This window comes from Anabrus simplex, chromosome X (genome assembly GCF_040414725.1).
Source record: "Anabrus simplex isolate iqAnaSimp1 chromosome X, ASM4041472v1, whole genome shotgun sequence".
Taxonomy (NCBI): Eukaryota; Metazoa; Arthropoda; class Insecta; order Orthoptera; family Tettigoniidae; genus Anabrus; species Anabrus simplex.
This window is the reverse complement of record NC_090279.1, coordinates 177,979,742-178,002,718: the sequence shown is the minus strand read 5'-3', so window position 1 is coordinate 178,002,718 and position 22,977 is coordinate 177,979,742. Positions and strand designations below refer to the sequence as shown.

Below are 22,977 nucleotides of genomic sequence, written 5' to 3'. Positions count from 1 at the left end.
TGTGCCCGCGTTTCCTCGACCTTGGCGTGCGAGATTTAGTCTAAAGGATTAACTCGCACACCTTAGAGGAATGAAGATAAGATACCGTAAAATGTGTATACTTTTTATAGTTCGTAAGATGAAACACTGTTTGAGAGACGTTACAACGCCAGAAAACACATAAAATACAATAAAATACATACAACTCTTTAAAGTTTGTGTGTGGGTAAGTAGGAATGCACGCGTGTATAATTTAATGAAAATTTTATTTAATGTACATGTTGTAAGTAAGAGTTTGTTAAATTGCATGGGTGGGGGTGACTGTGAGGTTGTCATACGTCGTTTCTCATGTGATATCCAGGTGGGGGAGTTTCCATTGCAATGGCAGAAACTCCTTCTCTACTCTCAGTCACAAAAGAACTCTCGCCGACTGCATTATTTAACATGACTATACCTCGGATTTTTAGGTGGTAATAGGTTAGAATGCAAAGTAATTTGGTTTGTAGGAAGTGTGATGCAACCCGTTGTACCACAACGTAGGAAGAGTAGCATAAATTCGAAGAGTTCTATAGGCTGTACCCCTAATATCTATGCAAATCTCATAGCATAATCGTTGTACAGTGTAGGGTATACTTGTTACTGGCTTAAGTCAGTTTGCATTCTAACCTATCAGCACCTAATAATCCGGACTCTAAACATGACTAATAAGGGTCCCAGGCGTACATATTCCTCCCATTTTTCTCACTTTTTCTATCACCACATGCCCCACTTTGAATATGGCGTGATAGTAAATAGCTTGTGTTTTAACCGAAGGTACAAGCTATGTGAAGAGAATCCACAGCCTGTTTCCAGTAATTCGACTGGGTAAAAGATGGTATGAATGAAGCCCCCATCTTGCGGCGAGGATAGAAACTGTGTCGGCTGCCGAAGCCTATCGCATTCCTCTGGGACAATGAATAATGACTGACAGATTAAATGAAACGATATTGGAGAGTGTTGCTGCAATGAAAGATGACAGGGAAAACTGGAATACCAGGAGAAAATCCTCTCCCTCCTCCGCTTTGTTCAGCACAAATCTCACATGGAGTGACCGGGATTTAAACCATGGTGAGGGCTGGCGCGCTGCCGGCTGAATCACGGAGGCCCTGTCCGTCCAGTGATTTTCACGTGAAAAAAATACAGACGACAAACGTACAATATACGATTTTCTGATTTGAATTTACTTGAATTTTATTTATATTTAAAAAGTATTTACACATGTTTACAAAAATTACGCCATTGAAATCACCACCATTTCCTGAAGCGAGTAGTATAATTTGTTTCGTAGCCATATTGCTGGCAACATCAGGAGTTCGGGATAGAATGTACTGCCTCGCGCTATGACCAGTGCATTCAATCCGACATCGGACATTACTACGCTAGTGCCACTTAGCGTGACCATTGTTTACGCAGAAGTAGTATACAGGAGGAGTGGGATGTGGAAGTTCATAGCTAGATGCTGCTATCTCTATCAGTGTATTTTGTCATTTTGAACTGGAAGAAAGAAGAGATTTGCTGCAGTATAGTTAGCGCCAAAAAAAGCAGGTGAAGTCCGTGCAAAGTCTTTGAACATTGATAGAGTTAAGCAAGCCATAAGAACCGTGCGCCGCATTTAAAGGAAACTTAGTACCTTGCTTCTCGTTATTGAGTTTCATAAATTTTTCACAAGCCAGGGACTTAATTGATTCTTCCATGCGGCGTACTTTGGAGACCACATCAATAAAATGTATGGTATAATGTGGGGTAAATACTGTGCCGCAGCACATATATCTTAAGAGCGAGAAATCTTTGAAATTACTCACAGAGTATTGAATCATAGATAACAGAACCTTACCGGCCAGAGTTTTAGCTAAAATATTTCACAGAACTGTTTTCGCAGACGCAACAAGAATATATAGCAGTTGGATATTTGTGTCCGTCTCTGTGGTGTAGTGGTTAGGGCGATTAACTGCCACCGCTGGAGTTCCTGGTCCGATTCCCGTCTCTGCCACGAAATTTGAAAACTGGTACTACGGCCGGAATGGGGTGTACTCAGCCTCGGAAGGTCAACTGAGTAGACGGGATGAGATTCCCATCTCAGCCATCCTCGAAGTGATTTTCCGTGGTTCCCCATGTCTCTTTCAGGCAAATACCGATGTGGTATCTAACTTAAGGCCATGGTCGCTTCCTTCCCTCTTCCTTCGAATCTTTCCGTCCCTTTGCAAGGCCCCTGTTCAGCATAACAGGTGAGGCCACCTGGACGAGGTCCTGATCCTCCTCCTCAGTTGTATCACCGACCCAATGTCGCACGCTCTAGTACACTGCCGTTGAGATGATAGAGGTGGGATCCCTCGCTGAGTCCGAGGGAAAAACCAACCCTCGAGGGAAAACGGATTAATAAATAAATAAATAAATAAATAAATAAATAAATAAATAAATAAATAAATAAATAAATAAATAAAGACAGAAAGAAGGAAAGAAAGAAAGAAAGAGAGAAAGAAAGAAAGAAAGAAAGAAAGAAAGAAAGAAAGAAAGAAAGAAAGAAATGATATTTGTTTTTTTATTATTTAATATTCATTTCTACTGTATTCATTTCTACTCCTATAATTACTTTCATTTTATAACAAATTGCAATATGCCATATGCTAAATAAACAGAATTTAATTTAAAAGTCGTGGAGGAAACCAGACAATTGAAGTTGATATAAATGAATGGAAATATTTATAATTAAAGGAATAATTTATTCAGTGGTTGGAGCTGGCTAAAGCTGAGCATGACAGACGACAAATGGATACAACTCATTAATAAACTGTCACGAAAGAATGTTATTTTGTAACAGAGAAATAGTGTGGGTGAACTGAAGCTAGTGGTTGATGAGTAACGAAATAGAGAGTTAGACAACTCTTACTTTTATCTTGTGATACATTCCTTAAAAAAATTCTAGATCCTTCAGCGGATCAGTGGCAGAGTGTCAGCCACCAGATACTGAGGTAGCGGGTTGAAACCTGCCCACTGTAATCGGATTTATGAAGGGCGGACAAAGGTCTATTCGACATTCCATACTGTACGATGTCCGCATGTAAAAGACCTGTGATGACACACTTGCTGTTTACCCGACAAAAAAGTTATAACTGAGCCATAGTTCACCAATCGGAGGTCTGATTTACTCCGCCATCTGGGAGAGTAAAATAGAACGTCGGAATTGAATCGCATGCAGCCTAACTGGCATAAAATAAAAATGTCTACACATGCTAGCTGAGACCATATTTATAATTCGTTATGCCCGAAAAAGGAGGGCGATTGATCCTGTTTAGCTGATCTCCTTGCCTTTTTTCCTTCTCCCAAAATCTCTTCATATTCTCGTTTTGGCATTTCGTGTGATCTTTCGACTAGATTTTGTTGGTGATAGTGCTTGGGTGGTCTGGAAGGCGGTGATTGCCGGCTAATTTTCTGAACTTAGTTTTGGCTAATACTAAGTCATCTCTGATGCCTATTTCCTGGAGATCTTTTCCAACTTAGAGCAGCCAATTGCTTCCTTTTTTTACATTTTCATTGATAGGGCAAGGTTGAACATTTTTCTGGTCAATCTCTTATTACTCACTTTGAGAATATGACTATAAAATTTGAAACTAGTTTTTAAATTTTCTGCTTTAGGTCGCACCGACACAGATAGTTCTTATGGCGACGATAGGATAGGAGGGAGCTAGGAGTGGGAAAGAAGCGACCATGGTCTTCATTTAGGTACAGCCCCAGCATTTGCCTGGTGTGAAACCACCACGGAAAACCATATTGAGGGCCACTGACAGTGAGGTTCGAACCCGCTGTCTCCAGAATAAAATCTGGTAGCTATACTCACATGACATTCAGTCCTTTTAGATTTCATCCCTAATGACATCTGGCAAACTGTGGTGACAGAACTTTGATATCTTACTTACTTCCGCCATTTGAAACTGGATGCAGAGTTGCCAACTTAGCCACAAATTTTAGAAAACCCACTAAGGCCATTATGGCAACTTTGTTTTCCTAACTGGGCAATTTCTGGTCATATTTATTTTGGAAGGTTTTATTTGCGGTTTTCAATGCAGAACAACAAGTTTTAATATTTTTAGTTTAGACATTTTGTGAAATAATTCTTAAATTAATGATAATGGCTATGCAATGTCTGCAACAGTGCAGATCAGAAAAAATAATTCTTTAGATTTCTGTGTACCTCTAGACCTGTTTTTACAACAATACACCATCTCCGTAAAAATTCTCTAAATAACTTTTAATGTTGATTTGAAACACAAAATGTACTTCAAACCTTATACATTAAGCCCTTTCCCATACATATAAGTGTTAGAACTTATGAAAATAATAGTTTAGATATGAAATTATGTTTTTCAGTTTTATATTTTTCTCTTTCTTGTAAAGGTTAAATTAGATTAGATATGAAATATTGTTGCTTTCTCATTGTAAATATAACGTTAAAATAGTTCAGATATTAGGTTATTAGATTGATCTGAAACATTGAAAAATAAACACATGTAAACAATTACCACTGTAATTGGGATTAGAAATCTTGTAGTGCGCAGTAAATAAATAAATAAATAAATAAATAAATAAATAAATAAATAAATAAATAAATAAATAAATAAATAAATAAATAAATAAATAAATAAACATTAGTAATTGAGCATCCCTGTTTTATGAATAACCACCCAAAATTCTAATTCGAATTTTCACCTTTGTTGTGAATGAAATGAAAAATTACAATTTGTCACATGACACCTAGGAGAATCCAATAAAAAGTGTGCAAATTAAAATACAGTTGAAAATTCAAAATGGCTGTCTTAACGAATTCGAAATCCTCTGAAAAATATCACTGCTGAGTGTGAATATTTAAAAAGTGTTAAAAATTTTATCGTAGACTTAGCTTTAGAAATCAGGAAGGGGAATCATTCGAAAGTGTGTAAATAGGTCTTTCACAACCGACAGAATTCAGGGTAGAATTTAATCAGCATGAAGATACTGCAGCGGAAATTCCCTATTTAAAATTGGTGTCATTTGCTCTTTTGGCTCTAACTTTACCTCTTTCAAACACAGTCGTCCAGCGTGTGTTCAGGCTGGCTATCACCATACCAAACAAACTAAGAAACAAGAGGTAACGTTTGGACTAAGTCGTGTGGAAACATGTTTTTACATGAGGTTGCGTGAGAATTTCTTCGAGTACTGGGCGAGTTCGCCGTGCGGTTAGGAGCGCACAGCTGTGAACTTGCATCCGGGAGATAGTGGGTTCGAACCCCACTGTCGGCATCCCTGAAGATGGTTTTCCGTGGTTTCCCATTTTCACACCAGGTAAATTCTGGGGCTGTACCTTAATTAAGGCCACGGCCGCTTCCTTCCAAGTTCTAGGCCTTTCTTATCCCATCGTTACCATACGACGTATCTGTGTCGGTGCGACGTGAAGCAAATAGCAAAAAAAAATCTTCGAGTTTTGAAGTAAGTGGAACTTACAAAATCAGCGGACCCCAAGTGCTTCAGTAAGAAGTTCAGTGGAGGGGTGATTTATAAGAAAATTAATGATAAGAGGGGACAAAGAACAACCCTGCTGCACTCCTTGCTGGGTAACTCTTCCCCTTAGTGTCCCTCGATTCTTATCACTGCAGTTATAAAATACATGGGCGAAACGTTATAATTCACAGTTCATTACAGGAGGTTTAGATTTCTTTATTTGTTTATTGTTTCCTGTACTCTCTCTCTCCAAGAGTGTGCCTTAAACACCATCTCGGAACTCAACAGAGGTCGGTGAAATTTGGGAGTGCATAAGAGCGATAGTTTCATGTCGTTGGATTTTTATTTTTATTAAGTGGATATCTTGTTCTTAGCATGCCATCACCCTACGAAGGTTGGCGATCCAATTGATTAAGATAACTCGAAAGATTTCAATGAAAGTTTGTCCACAGTAGTGGCGCAAGTCTTTAAGCCAGAAATTTCTCCGTCCCTCCACAGATCGTTTCCCCTCCATGATGTGTTGGAGAAGTTTATATCTTTCACCTCTCATGATGTGTACCTAAGCTTTCGTTCCTTGCTGATTTTTAGAAGCTATTTTCTGTTATTTAAGAAGTTGAGGGCTTCCTCATTAGTCGAAGCATTCTTCTGTACAAGTAAATTTCGAAAGCTTCAATTCACCTCTCCAGCAAAGGGCTGAGCCTCCGGTCTTCAAAACCATACATAAGGGCAGGAAAAGGGAAGGGAAACATAGCATTGCAGCATACGAACTTGGAGCTGATGGTTGATATCCTCTGGCTTGCCCAATTCTCAATCACTATAGTTCCAAGATATTTGAAGGATGATCCTTGCTGAACAATTGTGTTGTTGATGTGCAGGAAAGATGCCTGCTCAGGTGTTTTCGAAAATACAATCAGCTTGGTCTTGCCAATATTCATGAACAGACCAAATGCAGCTTTGATCCTTACAATGTTATTAATAATTTGATGATCAGTAAGGTTACTGACTAACACAACGCTATCATCGACAAAGCAGATGTTATTAATAACATTGCCGTTTATTCTTATCCCTAGGTTAACATCCTCGACAGTCTCTCTGAACACAGCCTCAAAGTAGGTATTAAAAAAGGAGAGGGGAGAGGACACAGCCATGTGGCATGTCTCTACGTATTGCTATGTCCTCAAATGTGCGTATCCCTCTATTTTGACCTCTGCTGTTTGGTTCTGGTAGAGCTGAGTGATGATATGTAGATCAACAGCATCAACACCAGTAGTTTTTAAAACCTCAGTGGTTATGGTAACATTTAAAACAAAATTTTCATTGATGTATTTTTCTCCTTTTCCCTTAAAATATGTGTGTGTGAACCTTCACTATTTTGTGATTTACAACCATACATAAACGATTTGCAAGTTCTTTCTGGCCATTTAATCTAACAGATTTAGCTACTTTTCATCATCAGGCGTTTACAACACTGCCTGGATGTAAATTTTTAGTTAAAAGCTTGGCTTATATACTTATTTAAATTGTCCTGACCTCCTTTATCATCGCGCAAATTGCTTACACCCTGTTTAGGTAAACACGGATGGATGCTCTGATTCGTCGGCGAATTTGTAATGTTTCTGTTTTAATTAACGTGGGTGAGAATGGTTGGTAACTCTCGTTTTAACTCTTTGAAGCAATAATCATTAGTACAATGACAAGCCCCGTAAAAGTACAGCGCTTCAAATGTCAAGTGGTGTGAGCTGTACAGCCATCCATGATCAGGGTCCCACTCAACATTGAAATAGCTTTAAGCCTCTCTATGTTCAAGTGTACTTTGGAGCTAGTGGATCCTCTTCTCTCTCTGAATATCTGGCGGATATAGCCAGTTTAATTATTACTATTGTAGTTGTTTTAAAGTTTCCAACAGTACCGTATTCAGCAAAACGGGACTGTAGTAAAGTAGGGATTTCATATTAAGTAAATTGTTTGGCTGGGAAACATTGAGTATTAGTGCCCGGGTCAAATCGATACCGTGAATTTCTATGTGATGGTGTAATATTTTAATGCAAAGCTCAGCCCACTGTAAATTGTAGTATTCAGTATTTACAGTGGTAAGATTATAATTAGTAATTGGACCGCTCAATCAATTGTAAGTCATAGTGTAAAATTTTGAAATACTTAGGGTACGTGTGTGTGTGTATGACAGTGTTGTAATGTTGTAGTAAGCTCGACCTATAGTATTGTAAGCCGTAGTAAAATACTTAAGTTGTATGCGTACTGTCAGTGTTCATTGCCACCAGGATATTTTGCCTGGTGTGAAAATGGGAAACCACGGGAAACAATCTTCAGGAAGTGGCATAATCAGACCTACACCTACTTTCTGTCTACCCATACTTAGCCACATGCCGCCTCCTTCTATGCAGCGGGGAAGAGCACTTGTATGGGAGTACAAGTCCTACAGAAAAATCCTCATCTCCCAGTTCACATAGACATCCCAACCAACAGTAAAGGATGGCTTCGATCTCGTCACTCACCCCTTCAAACTGCAAGATTGTTAGTTGGCACCGGCATTTATACTAATGACTGATAGAGACAGACATGCCAGGGAACAAATTAAGATACAGTGCATATCATTCAAGCCACCTGGCTTTGAATTGCAACGCATGATCTGGTCGGTTCTTGACCGAATAAGAACCAAACACTGGCAGCTGTGCCGATTTCCTACACAAGTGGAAGAAAATAGCTTCTGCAAGTTGTGACTGTAGCGCTGAAAAGTAGACTGTTCACCATATAGTTCAAGAATGTATTTTGATGGCTTTCCCTGGCGACCCAGCAGAGTTCCTGGTTATGACGGAGGGATCAATAGACTACATTTGCGGCCAGGATATGTTTGCGATTTTATTATGAGTAATTATTGTAAGTAATATTTTTAGTGATGTAGGCATACGCTAAATAATAAAAAAATCTTCATCGCTGTCGATTGTGGGGTTCGATTTTGCTGTGTACGGATTGTAGAAAAATTTCGAGAACAGCGTCTTTAAGGAGCGTCAGATAAATTCACATTATCACCCGTAATTAGTCCTAGCTCCTATGCCGGTTATTGAAAGCTTAATGCTAAAATACAGTTAAAATCAAACTTGTGTGTTTTTAATTTAAAATATAAATTTTCTTGGAAAGTGATATTCAAATTTAAAAAAGGAGTAAAGTTTCCCTTCCGAAAAATCAAACTATCATAAATATGTGTTACTAGCAAATGTACTCCCGTGCTTCGCTACGGTATTCTACATTGTATACGGATATCGAAGTAAATTATTGCACACGCAGTGAATAAGATGTTTTTAAATTGCATGTCTTTTAGGGTTATCCTCACGGGGAGGTCCCCCATACGTTGTTTCCAACGTAAATTGCGAGTTGCGGGGTTGTGATTTTAACGGCAGGCTCACTTGCCTACTGCCATTCACAATCGAGCTGGGAAGATTTCATTATAATGGCAGGTCCACTTGCCTGCTGCCCGGTCACAATCGGTATGGGGAGTTTCCGTTACAATGGCAGGCCCCCTTTTCCAGTTCCAGACAAATTACAGTTGAGGAGTTTTTATTATAACGGCAGGCATCTTCTATACTGCCAGTCAAAATTGAGTTGTGCTCTTATCATTATAATGGCAGAAATTTTTTCCTAATGTCAGTCAGCTTACTGCCAGTCATACCGAATTGGTGAGTTTCCATTATAATAGCAGGCCACTTTGCCTAATGCCAGTCACATTTTAGATGGGTAAATTTGTTTATAATGGAGATCACCCATGCCTAATGCTAAACACAAACGGATAGGGGAGTTTTGAACAAAATTGCATGCTCCCTTGCCTCTTGCCCATCAAACCGAGGAGGGAATTATTCATTAAAATGGTAGGACCTCCTTATTAATGCCAGCTACACAGGGGTTGCAGAAGGACCCCATTCCTACTGCCAGTCAAAGTCGATATGGGGACTATTGATTACAATAGCAAACGCCCTCCTGCTGACAGTCACTATCGATTTGTAAAGTATTAATTACAGTGGCAGGCACACCCTTTCTAGATTGCTACAAATCGACCTCAATGAACATATATAGATCGACATACGAAAGTATATGCCTGTTTAAAATATAGCAGACCTTCATTTACAGGTTAACTGCTGCTAAACGGTACGTCGTATAGACAAACGGATTGCTCCAGATGATGCCACATTTAGCGGGGTTAGATTGAGTTGGAAACGATGAATAGGGCGAAATTTCCCGGATACTTATGTGACAGCTAGAAACATAATCTGGGTCACATACGTCTACTGGATGGGCCAATGTTCGTGCTGAATTTGATGATTCTATCTTTCCTATAAGTGTGTCAAACTATGATTTATATGTGTAGAATAAAAAAGTGCAAAATTCGCATACAATCGAGAAATATAGCTAACGTGTAAGGTATAGAGATACGACAAAATGTAACAGGGCCAATGTTGTAGATCTCGGCATGTTAAGTTCGAATGTGCCATCCGTTTTGGGATACGACTTACCTTGTAACTACGAAACACCTCAAAACGAAGGTCTGCACCGTCATTAATATTGTCTCCATATTTCGATATTTTCCAGGGATAAACATTGAAATTGAAATTGAAGTTTTTTCCGTCGGTTTCAGACTGAAACCTACAATTTTGCCAAATTTCTGTTTTATAGCTCATCTAGCAGTTTGTGCCACCATCTTGATTCGGGGAGGGAGTAAAAATCAGGACTTTCATCAAACTAAAGCTAAAACAATATGCACACGATCATTACTACACCTGAAAGGAATATCTGTACGAAACATTCGCCAAAATAGTCAATGTACAGACACGGTCGTAACGATTTCATTTATATAGGTAAGAAATCTGCTCCGCGTGCAACACCTTTTGGTCCATGTCTACTGCGACTTAGACTATAGAACCGTCTGTTAATGATATCTCCCTTATTAATCCTCCTTCGAAATGATACCCATGAGAAAAAAGTTTTAGAAATTGATTTCCTATCAGGATGGCAGATTTCCATTGAATTTGAATGTGTACATTTTGTGGGAATTCAAAATTCACGGTTTCGGTTTCGTATAAACCCCCAGTAAATTTAGGTATTCAGAAATAACATTGGCCCTAACACGTATGCAAGGACAGGTGGATTCTAAATATAACGTTTGGTAGAAATATATCCAGTAGTTTTCAAGATACAACAGCTCAGAAAAACAAACAGAGAAACAGACACCAAAGCTAACAATTATGCAGACGATAATTATTACACCTGACACGGATAATTGTACGAAAATTTCGCCAAAATATTAAATGTACAGACACACGGCCTAAAATTTTTTATTTATCTAGACAAGTCTCTGACGTGTCCATCCATCAGCGGTTGGTAGGTAACAACGCGTCATACGTTCTGTATGTCCGACTCGTTGGGTGAATGGTCAGCGTACTGGCCTTCGGTCCAGAGGGTCCCGGGTTCGATTCCCTGTCGGTTCGGGGATTTTAACCTTCATTGCTTAATCCCAATAGCTCGGGGCTGGGCGTTTGTGCTGTCCTCAACATCCCAGCAATTCACACACACCACACATAACACTATCCTCCACCACAATAACACGCAGTTACCTACACGTCAGATGCCACCCATCCTCATCGGAGGGTCTACCTTACAAGGGCCGCACTCGGCTAGAAATAGCCACACGAAAAAACACGTTCTGTATCGCTAATTTCAGATGACCACCAGACATGACATATTTATATCAATAATCGATATTTGGTCCCCTTTTCCTTCCTAAGAACATTTTCAGTACATGAATTCTAACCTAATGTTATTCTAGGGCAACTGAAGATGGTCTAATAAATCCGAAACATGCACTGTTATTTTAAATCTATGTTTTTGCAATCTTGAATTGCGAATAATTTTGAATGTATGAATTAGATTGAATAATTACACTGGTTTTTAAAAGATACCATAATCCTCAATACAGAAACATAATGAAATTCAGGCATATGGTATGTTCTAGAAAGAAAAGAAAGAACTAAAATAATCCAATTCTTTATCTAATTTTTGAGTCAATTCCTGGTGTACTCAACAGGATTTTTGACATCACAGACGTAAGTTTCCTCAGGGTACTCTACGTTTCTTGTATCTTACCGATTGTTGAATACCCGTATCTAGTCTCGTCCATTTCTGCTTCTTCATATCTCAGCCACCTTGACCGTGTACAATCTTCATTCTGTGCTATCGTCAGAGCCAAGGTCGCAACTTAAGCACTATTTAAGTGCTTGGGAAACTAAACCTCAAAACTCTTTCTGCTCCGAGGAAAGTAACCGTCCTAAAGCTGCTATATATACCGGGCGAGTTGGCCGTGCGCGTAGAGGCGCGCGGCTGTGAGCTTGCATCCGGGAGATAGTAGGTTCGAATCCCACTATCGGCAGCCCTGAAGATGGCTTTCCGTGGTTTCCCATTTTCACACCAGGCAAAGTCTGGGGCTGTACCTTAATTAAGGCCACGGCCGCTTCCTTCCAACTCCTAGGCCTTTCCTATCCCATCGTCGGCATAAGACCTATCTGTGTCGGTGCGACGTAAAGCTCCTAGCAAAAAAAAAAAAAAGCTACTATACAAAGCAGCTAATGGTCTATATACGGTAGATCTCCAAATTTAGTTTCCTTATTCCCCCTGCACGTCCCATCCCGGAGTACCAGAATGAAGACACTATTCCATATTCCCGCGTTTCTCTCACCCAAAGGTCCTTTTCTGTATGCATTCCAGCATTGTTTAATACTTTATCTATCAACCTAGACATCTTCGTAACTTTTACTACCTCCTGTCATGATATTTCTCATATAAATTTTTTTCTTGGTATTTCCTGTTTCTTCTCCTGTATTTACTGTATATGTATTTTCCTTTGTTAATGTCGTTGTTTACGTACCTATCTATTATATAGGACTGCACAGTTTTTATTGTGTATATTTGTGTCCTTTGTAAATATTTAATATCTATTGTACATGGCTCGGATCTTTGTAATTCGGCGTCATGCTGTTGCTGATAATAAATAAATAAATAAATAAATAAATAAATAAATAAATAAATAAATAAATAAATAAATAAATAAATAAATAAATAAATAAATAAATAAATAAATAAATAAATAAATAAATAAATAAATAAATAAATAAATAAATAAATAAATAAATAAATAAATAAATAAATAAATAAATAAATAAATAAATAAATAAATAAATAAATAAATAAATAAATAAATAAATAAATAAATAAATAAATAAATAAATAAATAAATAAATAAATAAATAAATAAATAAATAAATAAATAAATAAATAAATAAATAAATAAATAAATAAATAAATAAATAAATAAATAAATAAATAAATAAATAAATAAATAAATAAATAAATAAATAAATAAATAAATAAATAAATAAATAAATAAATAAATAAATAAATAAATAAATAAATAAATAAATAAATAAATAAATAAATAAATAAATAAATAAATAAATAAATAAATAAATAAATAAATAAATAAATAAATAAATAAATAAATAAATAAATAAATAAATAAATAAATAAATAAATAAATAAATAAATAAATAAATAAATAAATAAATAAATAAATAAATAAATAAATAAATAAATAAATAAATAAATAAATAAATAAATAAATAAATAAATAAATAAATAAATAAATAAATAAATAAATAAATAAATAAATAAATAAATAAATAAATAAATAAATAAATAAATAAATAAAGGGTCGCAAACATGATGATCATCTTACCTGTCCGATGGCATCCATGAGCCGGTACTGGTTGAGCTGCATGTATCCTCCTGACTTGTCTATGCTCACTCTTCTACTCTCCTTCAAGGGTGGTTTTCTCCTTGTCTGACGGGGAGAGCCGTAAGGTGAGAAGGGGATGTTCGGGTAGATGGGACGCGATGACGACTGACGCTGTTGTTGCTGCTGCTCAAAACCTAGACTGCGCTGGTGTACCATAGCGGCAGTGCTGCCAACTGGTCTCGGGCTAGGAAACCTCTCTTCTGCTCGGGAAGGCTGCGCGGACACGATACCCTCCTCCTTAATGGGGGAGATTGCTAATCGGGGGGATTTCTCTTCGGAGGGGCGGTTGGAGAACACTTGATTTGTCGTTGAAGATTGTGGCGGTGTTGTGCGTGGCGTATTTATGGACAAATTAGCGATGGAAGATGAGAGTTTCACCTCTTCGGTGCTGATGGTGTTTGCTGTGGCGGTGGTAGTGGTTGTTGGCTCCGTCATGGCAACACCACCCCGCGGTGGTACTGGGGGTGCTTCCTGCGTTTGCGGACTGGGCTCTTCGTCCACTGCGGCATGACTGGAACAGAGAAAGAGAAAATAATGATTATATTAATAAATAACAACAATTCACAACTGTACAAATCACTTCCATTTATTAGATAGTCTTAACCCTTTAATTCTTTTGTACAATGTAAAATAATTATACCTTTAATCCTTTTAGAATCAAGCACCTTGGATTGGCGTGTGGTGAAGAAACCAAGGCGTATGTTGAATTGTCCTTTCATGAGCCCATTACATACTTTATAAGCAATTAATCGACATAATTTTCTTCCAAAATGCTGAAAAAACTATTCTTTTCTCTCAAGGAAATTAGGAAACGAGGTACTGTGGAAGAGAGGACTATTAAAAACACATTTTCGTTTATGTCGTCAGCTAGTTATTCTTTGTTGGGTGCGAGTAGATGGAAAGGATGAGAACTATGCTTTCTTTATCACTTGTTTCAGAGGATACCACCCGATGAGGAGGAAAATCTCAATTTACTACACTGGCGGGGGAAAATGATCTGGCTTCGATGTAGTATTTTCCTCCCATCAGAAAAGAAATCCTCCCTCCTCGCTGACTGAATTTGAAAAAAAAAAAGTATTTTATTTAGTGAGATGTAGGAGAATCTTTATTCTTTAGAAATAATTTCTAGTACTGAGTAGGTGTAATATTTTTTAAATTTGGAAAAGGTCGAAATATAGTCTTAAACCATCTAATAAGTGAACGAAGGGCCGAGGGTGTGTTCGGCTTTTTGGTCCTCATGACCTGTTTAACCACTTGACGCTGACCTCCATTCGTCGTATAGATCTCCTTTTCTTCACATGCTGTCGACCTCCGTGTTTAATATAGACCCCTGTAGGGCTAAATTCATTTAGCTCTAGCTTGTGAAGTTTTAAAATTGTCGGGATGGAAAAGGTATAACTGTGAAGGCGAAGATCGCTCCCTTCATTATGTGTATGAATCAGTCCAAATCAGTGTTTCTATTTTCCTTTATAAAGTGTTTGAAATAGTATGACTTCTTTCCGCTTGAGAACATATAGGCCGAAATTTCTGCTGTATTCTAGCGGATGTATGGTTCATTTCAGGATGTTTCCATATGTAGATTGATAGTATCTATTCATTGATATGAAAGTTTACATCATCTGGCGAGGATTCCTATAATTCTTTCAAGGCCTTGTTACCTTGTACAACTCGTAATTACTTGACTCTCTGTCACTTTGAATCGCGATATCGCATGGCGCAGAAGGATGGAATGATGTAGTTTTAATGAAAGAGAAGTGATTAAATGTAAATAAATCAGACTACAACAGCACTGGAGCCCGGATTTTAATGCGTTAATAGGTTAGAATACAAACTTACTGAAGCGAGTAGAGAGTACAGTGTACCTTCACAACGATTATGCTATGGGGTTTGCATAGACATGAGGGGTACGGCCCATCAGAATATATGTTACTCTTGCTACATTATGGAAGAGCGGATGGCCGACACTTCCTACTAACCAAATTAGTTTGCACTAAACAGCACTACACCAGGCTGAACTGAGCAAAGCGAGAGTGATTTCGTAACATACAGAATGGCAGGGCATGGTTCGCGGGGCCAAGTAATGAATGACAATACACGCCAAAGTATACGCCATCTTCTACATGGATTAATCGTCCAATTAACCTGGGATTTGTGCTAAATGAATCTTCGAACTATTGTTCCTGGTTCTTCTGCTCAAAGTTCCCGACGCAACAATCACCCTAGTTTTCAGTGCATTGAGAAACAACCCAGGCGAATACACGAACGTCACTTTTACTCCGTACAAAATGTAGAATGTCTCTTTTCTATTACCACACTATAAGGCAATTAATAAAGTTAACGAATGTAAACTACGTTCTTTGGAGTCCCCGCTGTAAATATCTGAAAATGTTCTAAGCTAAGCTATTGTAACAGTGAATTTTTAAAGAGATCGCTGCATTCTCTCAGTGCTCACATCTGAGTCGCCTACATCCACTGGGTAAAGCGGCACTCAAATGTTCTCCGTCAATCGTCTGAGTAGGAGAAATCTCGATTTGGTCGTTTTATCTATTTTGCTTATCTGAGATCTAACAGTTAGAATACTAACTTCGGTCCGTATCTTCCAATTAGATTTCAACAATGAGACTCTCGTCATCTTCAGCAATGTTTTGTATTGTAATACGGTACTTCTAATCTAGAGAGTGGAGTTTCTGGAATATATCTCTGGGCCTCCCAACCATATAGCAGTATGGACTTAATACATGCTAAATTTTTTTTTGCTAGTTGCTTTACGTCGCACCGACAGAGATAGGTCTTATGGCGACGATGGGACAAGGAAGGGCTAGGAATGGGAAGGAAGCGGCCGTGGCCTTAATTAAGGTACAGCCCTGGTGTGGAAATGGGAAACCACGGAAAACCATTTTCAGGGCTGCCGACAGTGGGGTTCGAACCTACTATCTCCCGAATACTGGATACTGGCCGCACTTAAGCGACTGCAGTTATCGAGCTTGGTCACATGCTAAATAAATACTTCTCTTAATGTTACTAGAGATGTATATTTATTATAAAACTTAGGTCTTATATTAACCAGATGTGCCTTTGCAGGGCCTGTTCTATATTCGCTTCCCATATCAGATATCTGTTCATTGTTAGGACGAGATATTTGCCTTTGTTGATCCAAGACAGTGGGATATTGTTAATAATGAGATGATAATGTCTAGGCTTTCGTTTTGGATAAACTGAGTTTCGGGGCGCTGATTTTAATTTAATCTGAAGCCATCACTTCCAGAACAACAATGCGGAAAAGGGCAGCCCAGTTTTTTATTTTCGAGGTGTGAACAGCTTGTCGTCTCCCTACTACTGTACTTCCTCTCCCTGGAAAACGGAAAGGTCATTTACATATAAAACGAAGTGGGGCGGAGAGGGCTCCACTCTGTGGGGCGCCGGCATGGAACGAAAGAGTTGTGGACTTTTCTCCTTCATTACCATCGTAAAATTTCCTAATGGATAAATGGATAGTATTATTTTGACTTATATGGAATTTTAATATAGGTCCAAACGTTTAGCTATTACATTTTGTGGTCAGATGGTGTCAGAAATTTTCCCTAAGTTGAAAAATACCACTGACACGCTACGCTTAAGATCAAATGTCTTGTGGGATACTGATATGCCGAAATCGAAAGATATGGAATATCATAGAATTTTTCCCACCCTTAAAATATGCGGCTACCTCTGACAGGTTTGAATCCACAATCTTGGGATCCATGATCCGACACTCTACCTGCTGGTCCACATAGGGTGCTATATGATTATTAGAGTTCTGGTGTTTGGGCAGTAATACGTTATAATGCAAACTAATTTGGCTTGATCTACTCTGTTCCCCAATTCTTCGTCTTCTTCTACCGCTTTTCCCACACCTGTGGGGTCGCGGGTGCGAACTGTGTCGCAACCCTATATAGAGGGATGTAATCACTATTGAGTGTTTCTGTAGTGGTTGGTAGAGTAGTGTGTTGTCTGACTGTGAAGAGGAAAGTGTTGCGACGAACACAAACACCCAGTCTCCGGGACAGAAGAATTAATCAAAGGCGATTAAAATACCCGACCCGGCCTGGAATCGAACTCTGGACCCTCAGAACGGAAGACCGCAACGCTGACCATTCGGCCAATAAGTCGGATTCTGTTCCCCTATGTAGCGAGAATAACAAATTCTAGGGGTTCTAATAGAAAGGCCCCTGATTTTTATGCAAATATCAAAACAGAACTGTTGTGTAGGTGGAGTGTACTTATTACTCGCTTCAGTAAGTTCGAATTCTGACCTGTAAAAAGTAAAAAATCCGGGAAATAATAATCGGTTTGTTCCGAGGTTTCGGTTACTTGAAGCCTTCATGGCCTGTATGCAGAATATTTTGCTTTGCTGATTATGTGTATTTAAAATGTCTACGTAACACTGAAAGGGAACATAATTTCACTATTAGGAATAAATCAAAGGAATATTTTCCTTTTGAATCTATACATGCTCCCTTTATTCCAGAAAACTTCTGTAGATGACATGCACGCTTTTGAAATGGCCTCCTAAACTGTAACAGAAGCCAAGCGTTGAAAACTATCTGTGCCGGTCAGTCGTAGAGGTTTAATTTCCTATAGTGTTGTTCATAATCATCAGACCCAGGATTCTTATGCAGCAATAGGTTGGAATGCAAAGTAATTTGCTTAATGGGAAGTACCCTCGGTCCCACTCTTCCGTAATCTACAGTAGTGAGAGTTACATAAATCCAGGAATTTTGATGGTCCGTACCCCTAGTATTTATGCAATCCTCATAGCATAACTGTTATGAGGGATAGTCTATACTTGTTACCCTCTTCAGTAAGTTTGCATTCTAACCTATTACTGCATAAACATCCGGGCCCTAATAATCAAATTTTAAATTACTAGGGCTGTAAATAAAGTAGGTGGAAACGCGGTGCAGGCACTCGCAGCATATCAGGTACTCGCAAGTAGGATATGGGAAGCGATCAGGTGGCGCATCCAGAAAGGAGTGTTGTTGCTGTGTGGCGTTGAAGTGAAGAGTGTCGGTTTCACCGTTCTAAAACATGTTTTTAAAAGCTCATTAGCGTTCTTGGATTGAAATCGCGGTTGTCCGTGAAAAAAATGCATCAGACTTTTATTGAGGATGTGTGAGCATGTGGCGAGAGTGCATTAACGTACAGGTCGGTTTCATGATGGGCCGGGGCATTTTTCGCGGGTCGGAATGAGATAGCGGATTCGCACCGCATAGGTCCATTCCTCAAAAGCAGATTGACATCGTGAATGGTCTCGTTTCCGAAGAATATCCGTGGTCTATCCGGGAATAATTCTTAGAAGTTTGTCTCAGTCATCAGACGGTGTAGGCCACACTGATGAAATGTCTTAACGTGAGGAAAATTGCGTCCCGTTGGGTTCCACATGAACTCGCCGACGTAGAGAAATGGTATACACTGGCTGGCATCCACCTGAACAGATCCCACAAGGAGGCGCATTTCTGCTCTGTATTGCATACGAGCCTGAATTAAAGCGTCGGTCGAATAACGGCGTCACCCAGGTTCGCCAGGTTCACAGAAATTTCGACAGTACCGCAGTTGGGTGATGCTTATCCTGATTGTGGCATACGAATACGAGGGTGTTATATCTTACGCATGCTGTGCCTGAGGGGCAAAGCGTCAACATGTTGTCAATATCTTATTGCAAACGTAGCATTGGGATGTCTTAGAACACTCTCCACACTCACCAGATATGAATCCTTGAGACTTTGACATGTTTCTGCCTGACGTGGCATCTTTACTCCGCGCAGTAGGGGTCTCCGTCATTGTCATAAACAGAGGACGCCTTTACAACGGTTCCCTACGGCTTCCCGACATTTGGCCAAACGTAATAGTTGCTTCGGATGACCAAACTGAAGGAATGTAATGCAATTGTACTTGTTAGTTCATTAATTTTCGCGTTTTATCAATATTGCCGCTACTCGTATTTACGATGCCCATTTCGTATGTCATGGCTGGAGCCCAGATTTTTATGCATTGATAGGTTAGAATGCAAACTTACTGAAGCGAGTAGCAAATATAGTCTACCTTCACAACGATTATGCTATGGGGTTTGCATTAGCATTAGGGGTACGGCCCATCAGAACCCCTATAATTGATGTTACTCTTGCTACTAACCAGATCAGTTTGCAATCTAACCTGTTACTGCATAAATATCCAGGCCATAGTTCATGGCAAACCTGTTGTAGTGTATCCTTCGGTAGGTCTAATGCGTTGATTACGATTCCCTATCGTTTGAAATGCTTTCCCGCGGTACAATAACGTACGAACTGGTAACAATGTTGGAGACGGGATTAGCATGCACAGAGTAGCCATGCCTAGCAGTAAAATTATCATACAATGTGTCATGAATTACCTAATTTTCACTCGGAATAAATAAAGGTTAGATTTAGTTTTCCATTTCTAAACGACTGTCAGATCACGCTTCAAAAGACAAACGCCCCAACATCTATCACTTAAATACAAGGAAAGTATTTAAAAGTATTTTACATCCTCAAGTCGGGCGTAGAAATTGATCTATGATTTATTCAAAAAATTGATCACCACTTCTTCAACAAACTGCTCATCAAGGTTGGTGTCGACTCAAAATTAATGCACCAGTTATTTTCTTCCCTTCCTTCCCTTGCAGCCATCAGTGCTAATGCAGTGTCAGATCGTAACTTCTTTCTGCAAGAGGTTTTTGAATATTGTGAGTACACTCGTTTAACAGAATCAATAGAAAGGGCATGGAAGAGATGGAGGTAGGTCTCCGGTTCTAAATTGGAAAATTTTGATTCCTCTGCAGAGTTATAATATCGAACGCATTCTTTCAATATTCTTGAACAACTTTCGAGTAATCTAAATCTAGTCTGTAATATTCAAGTAAAGTCTGGTATTTCCACTCAGAATCTAGTTGTTGCATATAAACTGGTTTCTTTAATACTGCTCAGATACACATTTTACCTCATTCTTGCAAACACAACTCTTGCATTATTGAATACTACAATGTGTGCATGATTTTACGACATTGCGAAATAAAGTAAACTCCCCGGTTATTCGGCTGATAAAGTGGAGAACATGCACGGAAAATCAAAATACACGGATAATTCAATGCCATTAAAATTAGTGGACTAACTTGTCATTCTCTGTACACACTGCTTTTTTAAGATGCTATTTGTTCGGGGCGTCGACCTATAGAGATCTTTTGCCCCTACTTGCACCATATTATATGAACCTGCGTGTAATTGAAATTGAGGAAGTGTACACCGCGGGGCGGATTGTACACACTGTATTTCTACAAACTGTTTCAACCCTTTATTTCTTTCTTGGACCAGAGTCGTATTCTTCATGAGTAAGCTTTTGAAAGTTTTACATTTTAAAGATCCAACACTATCACTGTTCCGACCCAAACCTCCAGCGGTTGTTTTCTAAAAAAATGGGGGCATTTTGTACAGTACTTCTATTGCATAATCATCAGTTTCACATGAAACGTACAATGTAAAAAGAAGCGGACCTAGAACTGACTCCTGCGGCACTCCATTCTAAAAAATATTTCCGCCAACTTAGGAATCGACTATTCCTGCTCCAAATCGTTTTTGCTCCACAACAATATTTTCTTTAACGTTAAGACAGTATTTTAATATTTTTTGCCATGACGAGACAACATTGAAGATATGCAGACTGATGAAAACATAAAAGTTCAACTTTTATAGAGACGCTAGACCGATAACAACGGATACGGTGCTCTATTGTAAGCTCATTCGTATTTAATTGTTGACGCAGAAGCTACATTTCTTAACAAGTCTACTTAAACAACGCACAGTCAAATCATGGCACTGTTGCTTACGTAATAAAACATGCAAATGATACGGATGGTATTTAATAAAATGTATGCTTTTGAAATGTACAGATGGCAACATTTTACATTTTCACATACTGGGTGTCTCAGGAGGAATGGTCAAGATTCAGGACATGGCAGGAACGATCGTTTGAAGCAAAAAACTTCATATGGACATATGCCCTATTCCAAATGGAACACATTTAAAGTACATTTGTTTCTGGGCTAGTTGCGCGCACAGATGTTTCTCACCCACCAAACTCCTTTGGCGATTCGAAATGGGTACAAGTTTCCCGCACATAATGTTCGCCATACACTTGTTTGTGGGACAGTGATACGTGCAGAAAGTCGCCGTATGCTGGCAGTCGGACTACGCTGCACCATTTTAACAATGTGTTGCTGCTCTTGTACAGGTTGTTGAACTACACGTTCAGACGAAAAATACCTGTTTCACTTAATGTGCTGAAAACTGTGGTAAACAGTCTATGACCAGGAATTCGAAGTGTCCGAATGTGCCGACAGTATTCTTCGACAGAAGCAGGAGCACTACCATCAAGGAAGGCATAACCATACACCATATCTGCATATTATTCACTGGTGTAGGTGTGTGAAATTTCAGCCAGCGCGCGTACAAACACAATTAAGCAATGCTTCTCTGTCTGAAACTAAGTCACTCACAACACGCCATGGATTACTAAGCGTTTAGCGAGCTACCTTAATGGTAGAAAGACATCCCGAGCAAAGAGTTTGAAAACAAAGAGTTTGAAAGCAACGAGGTAGGTTGGGATAGAATAAAACATGTTGGATGGGTAAGACACAGATATCATTAACGAAAATGCAAAAAGAAGTGGACCTAGAACTGACTCCTGCGGTACTCCACTCTTAATAATATTTCATTGTATTTGGTGAAGCGTTGGCAACAGTAAGCTTACAATGACTTGTAGATGCTTTTCTTTGCATTTGCTGCGAACCATTAACCCAGAAAAAATGTAATTAAATGTGTTCTATCACGGAAACTATTCGGAATAAAGCACATGTCCAAATGAATATTTTTTGCTTCAAATGATCATTCCTGTCATATCCCTGAATATTGGCAATTCCTCCTTGGACACCCTGTATAGATGAACACTGGATCAGTTAAATGTGCTCAATCCGGTGTGGGTGGAGTACTGTAGTAGCCTAGCTTTGTCTTGTTCGTTAGAGGCTATAATTTTCTCCACCCTCTTCCTTTATTGCGCTTCTTGGTAGTTATATTCACTGGTATTTCCCGTGATATTTCCTGGCCCAACTATTAATATGTATCTGCAGTACATTAACCGGAGAAGGTTTTGTGAACTTCACTTCTTGAACTTGACATTTCTACGCGATAACTCAAGGGATTTTCCTACCACTACCACCACCACCTTACTCCCACGCGAATCACCCCCACCTCCACGATTAAGCTTACTAGCACTACATTTCTTGGAGTAGGGTATTGATACAATTCCCATCTAATCACTCGTTATGCTCTAGTCAGAGAAGAATAAGAAGCCACTGATGTGTAATGTTCTCGTCCCATTGAAAACCCAGCCGTGAATATTTAATTGATTGGTTGATAGAATGATTTTGTCAAAGTTACTTTTAACGAGACTAATTTAGGAGATGTTTTATTTGAATACATTTTGACAAAAATATTCGTATTTTTTACGAGTAGAAGTATAGCGATTTGGATATACCACTGAAAAGGGATAAGATTATGAGGCATTTCTAGGCGCACTATGAA

The 22,977-nt window shown here is 38.7% G+C and overlaps 1 protein-coding gene across 1 annotated transcript in view; it reads right to left on the bottom strand.

Annotated features, from left to right (window-relative positions):
- The window catches only part of LOC136885912 (calcium/calmodulin-dependent protein kinase kinase 1), an 890,523-nt gene that overhangs the window by 126,646 nt on the left and 740,900 nt on the right, over positions 1–22,977 (bottom strand). Inside the window, exon 3 of the mRNA XM_067158603.2 lies at positions 13,286–13,856. Coding sequence (XP_067014704.2) covers positions 13,286–13,856 — 571 coding nt within the window. The remainder of the gene's footprint in view (positions 1–13,285; positions 13,857–22,977) is intronic.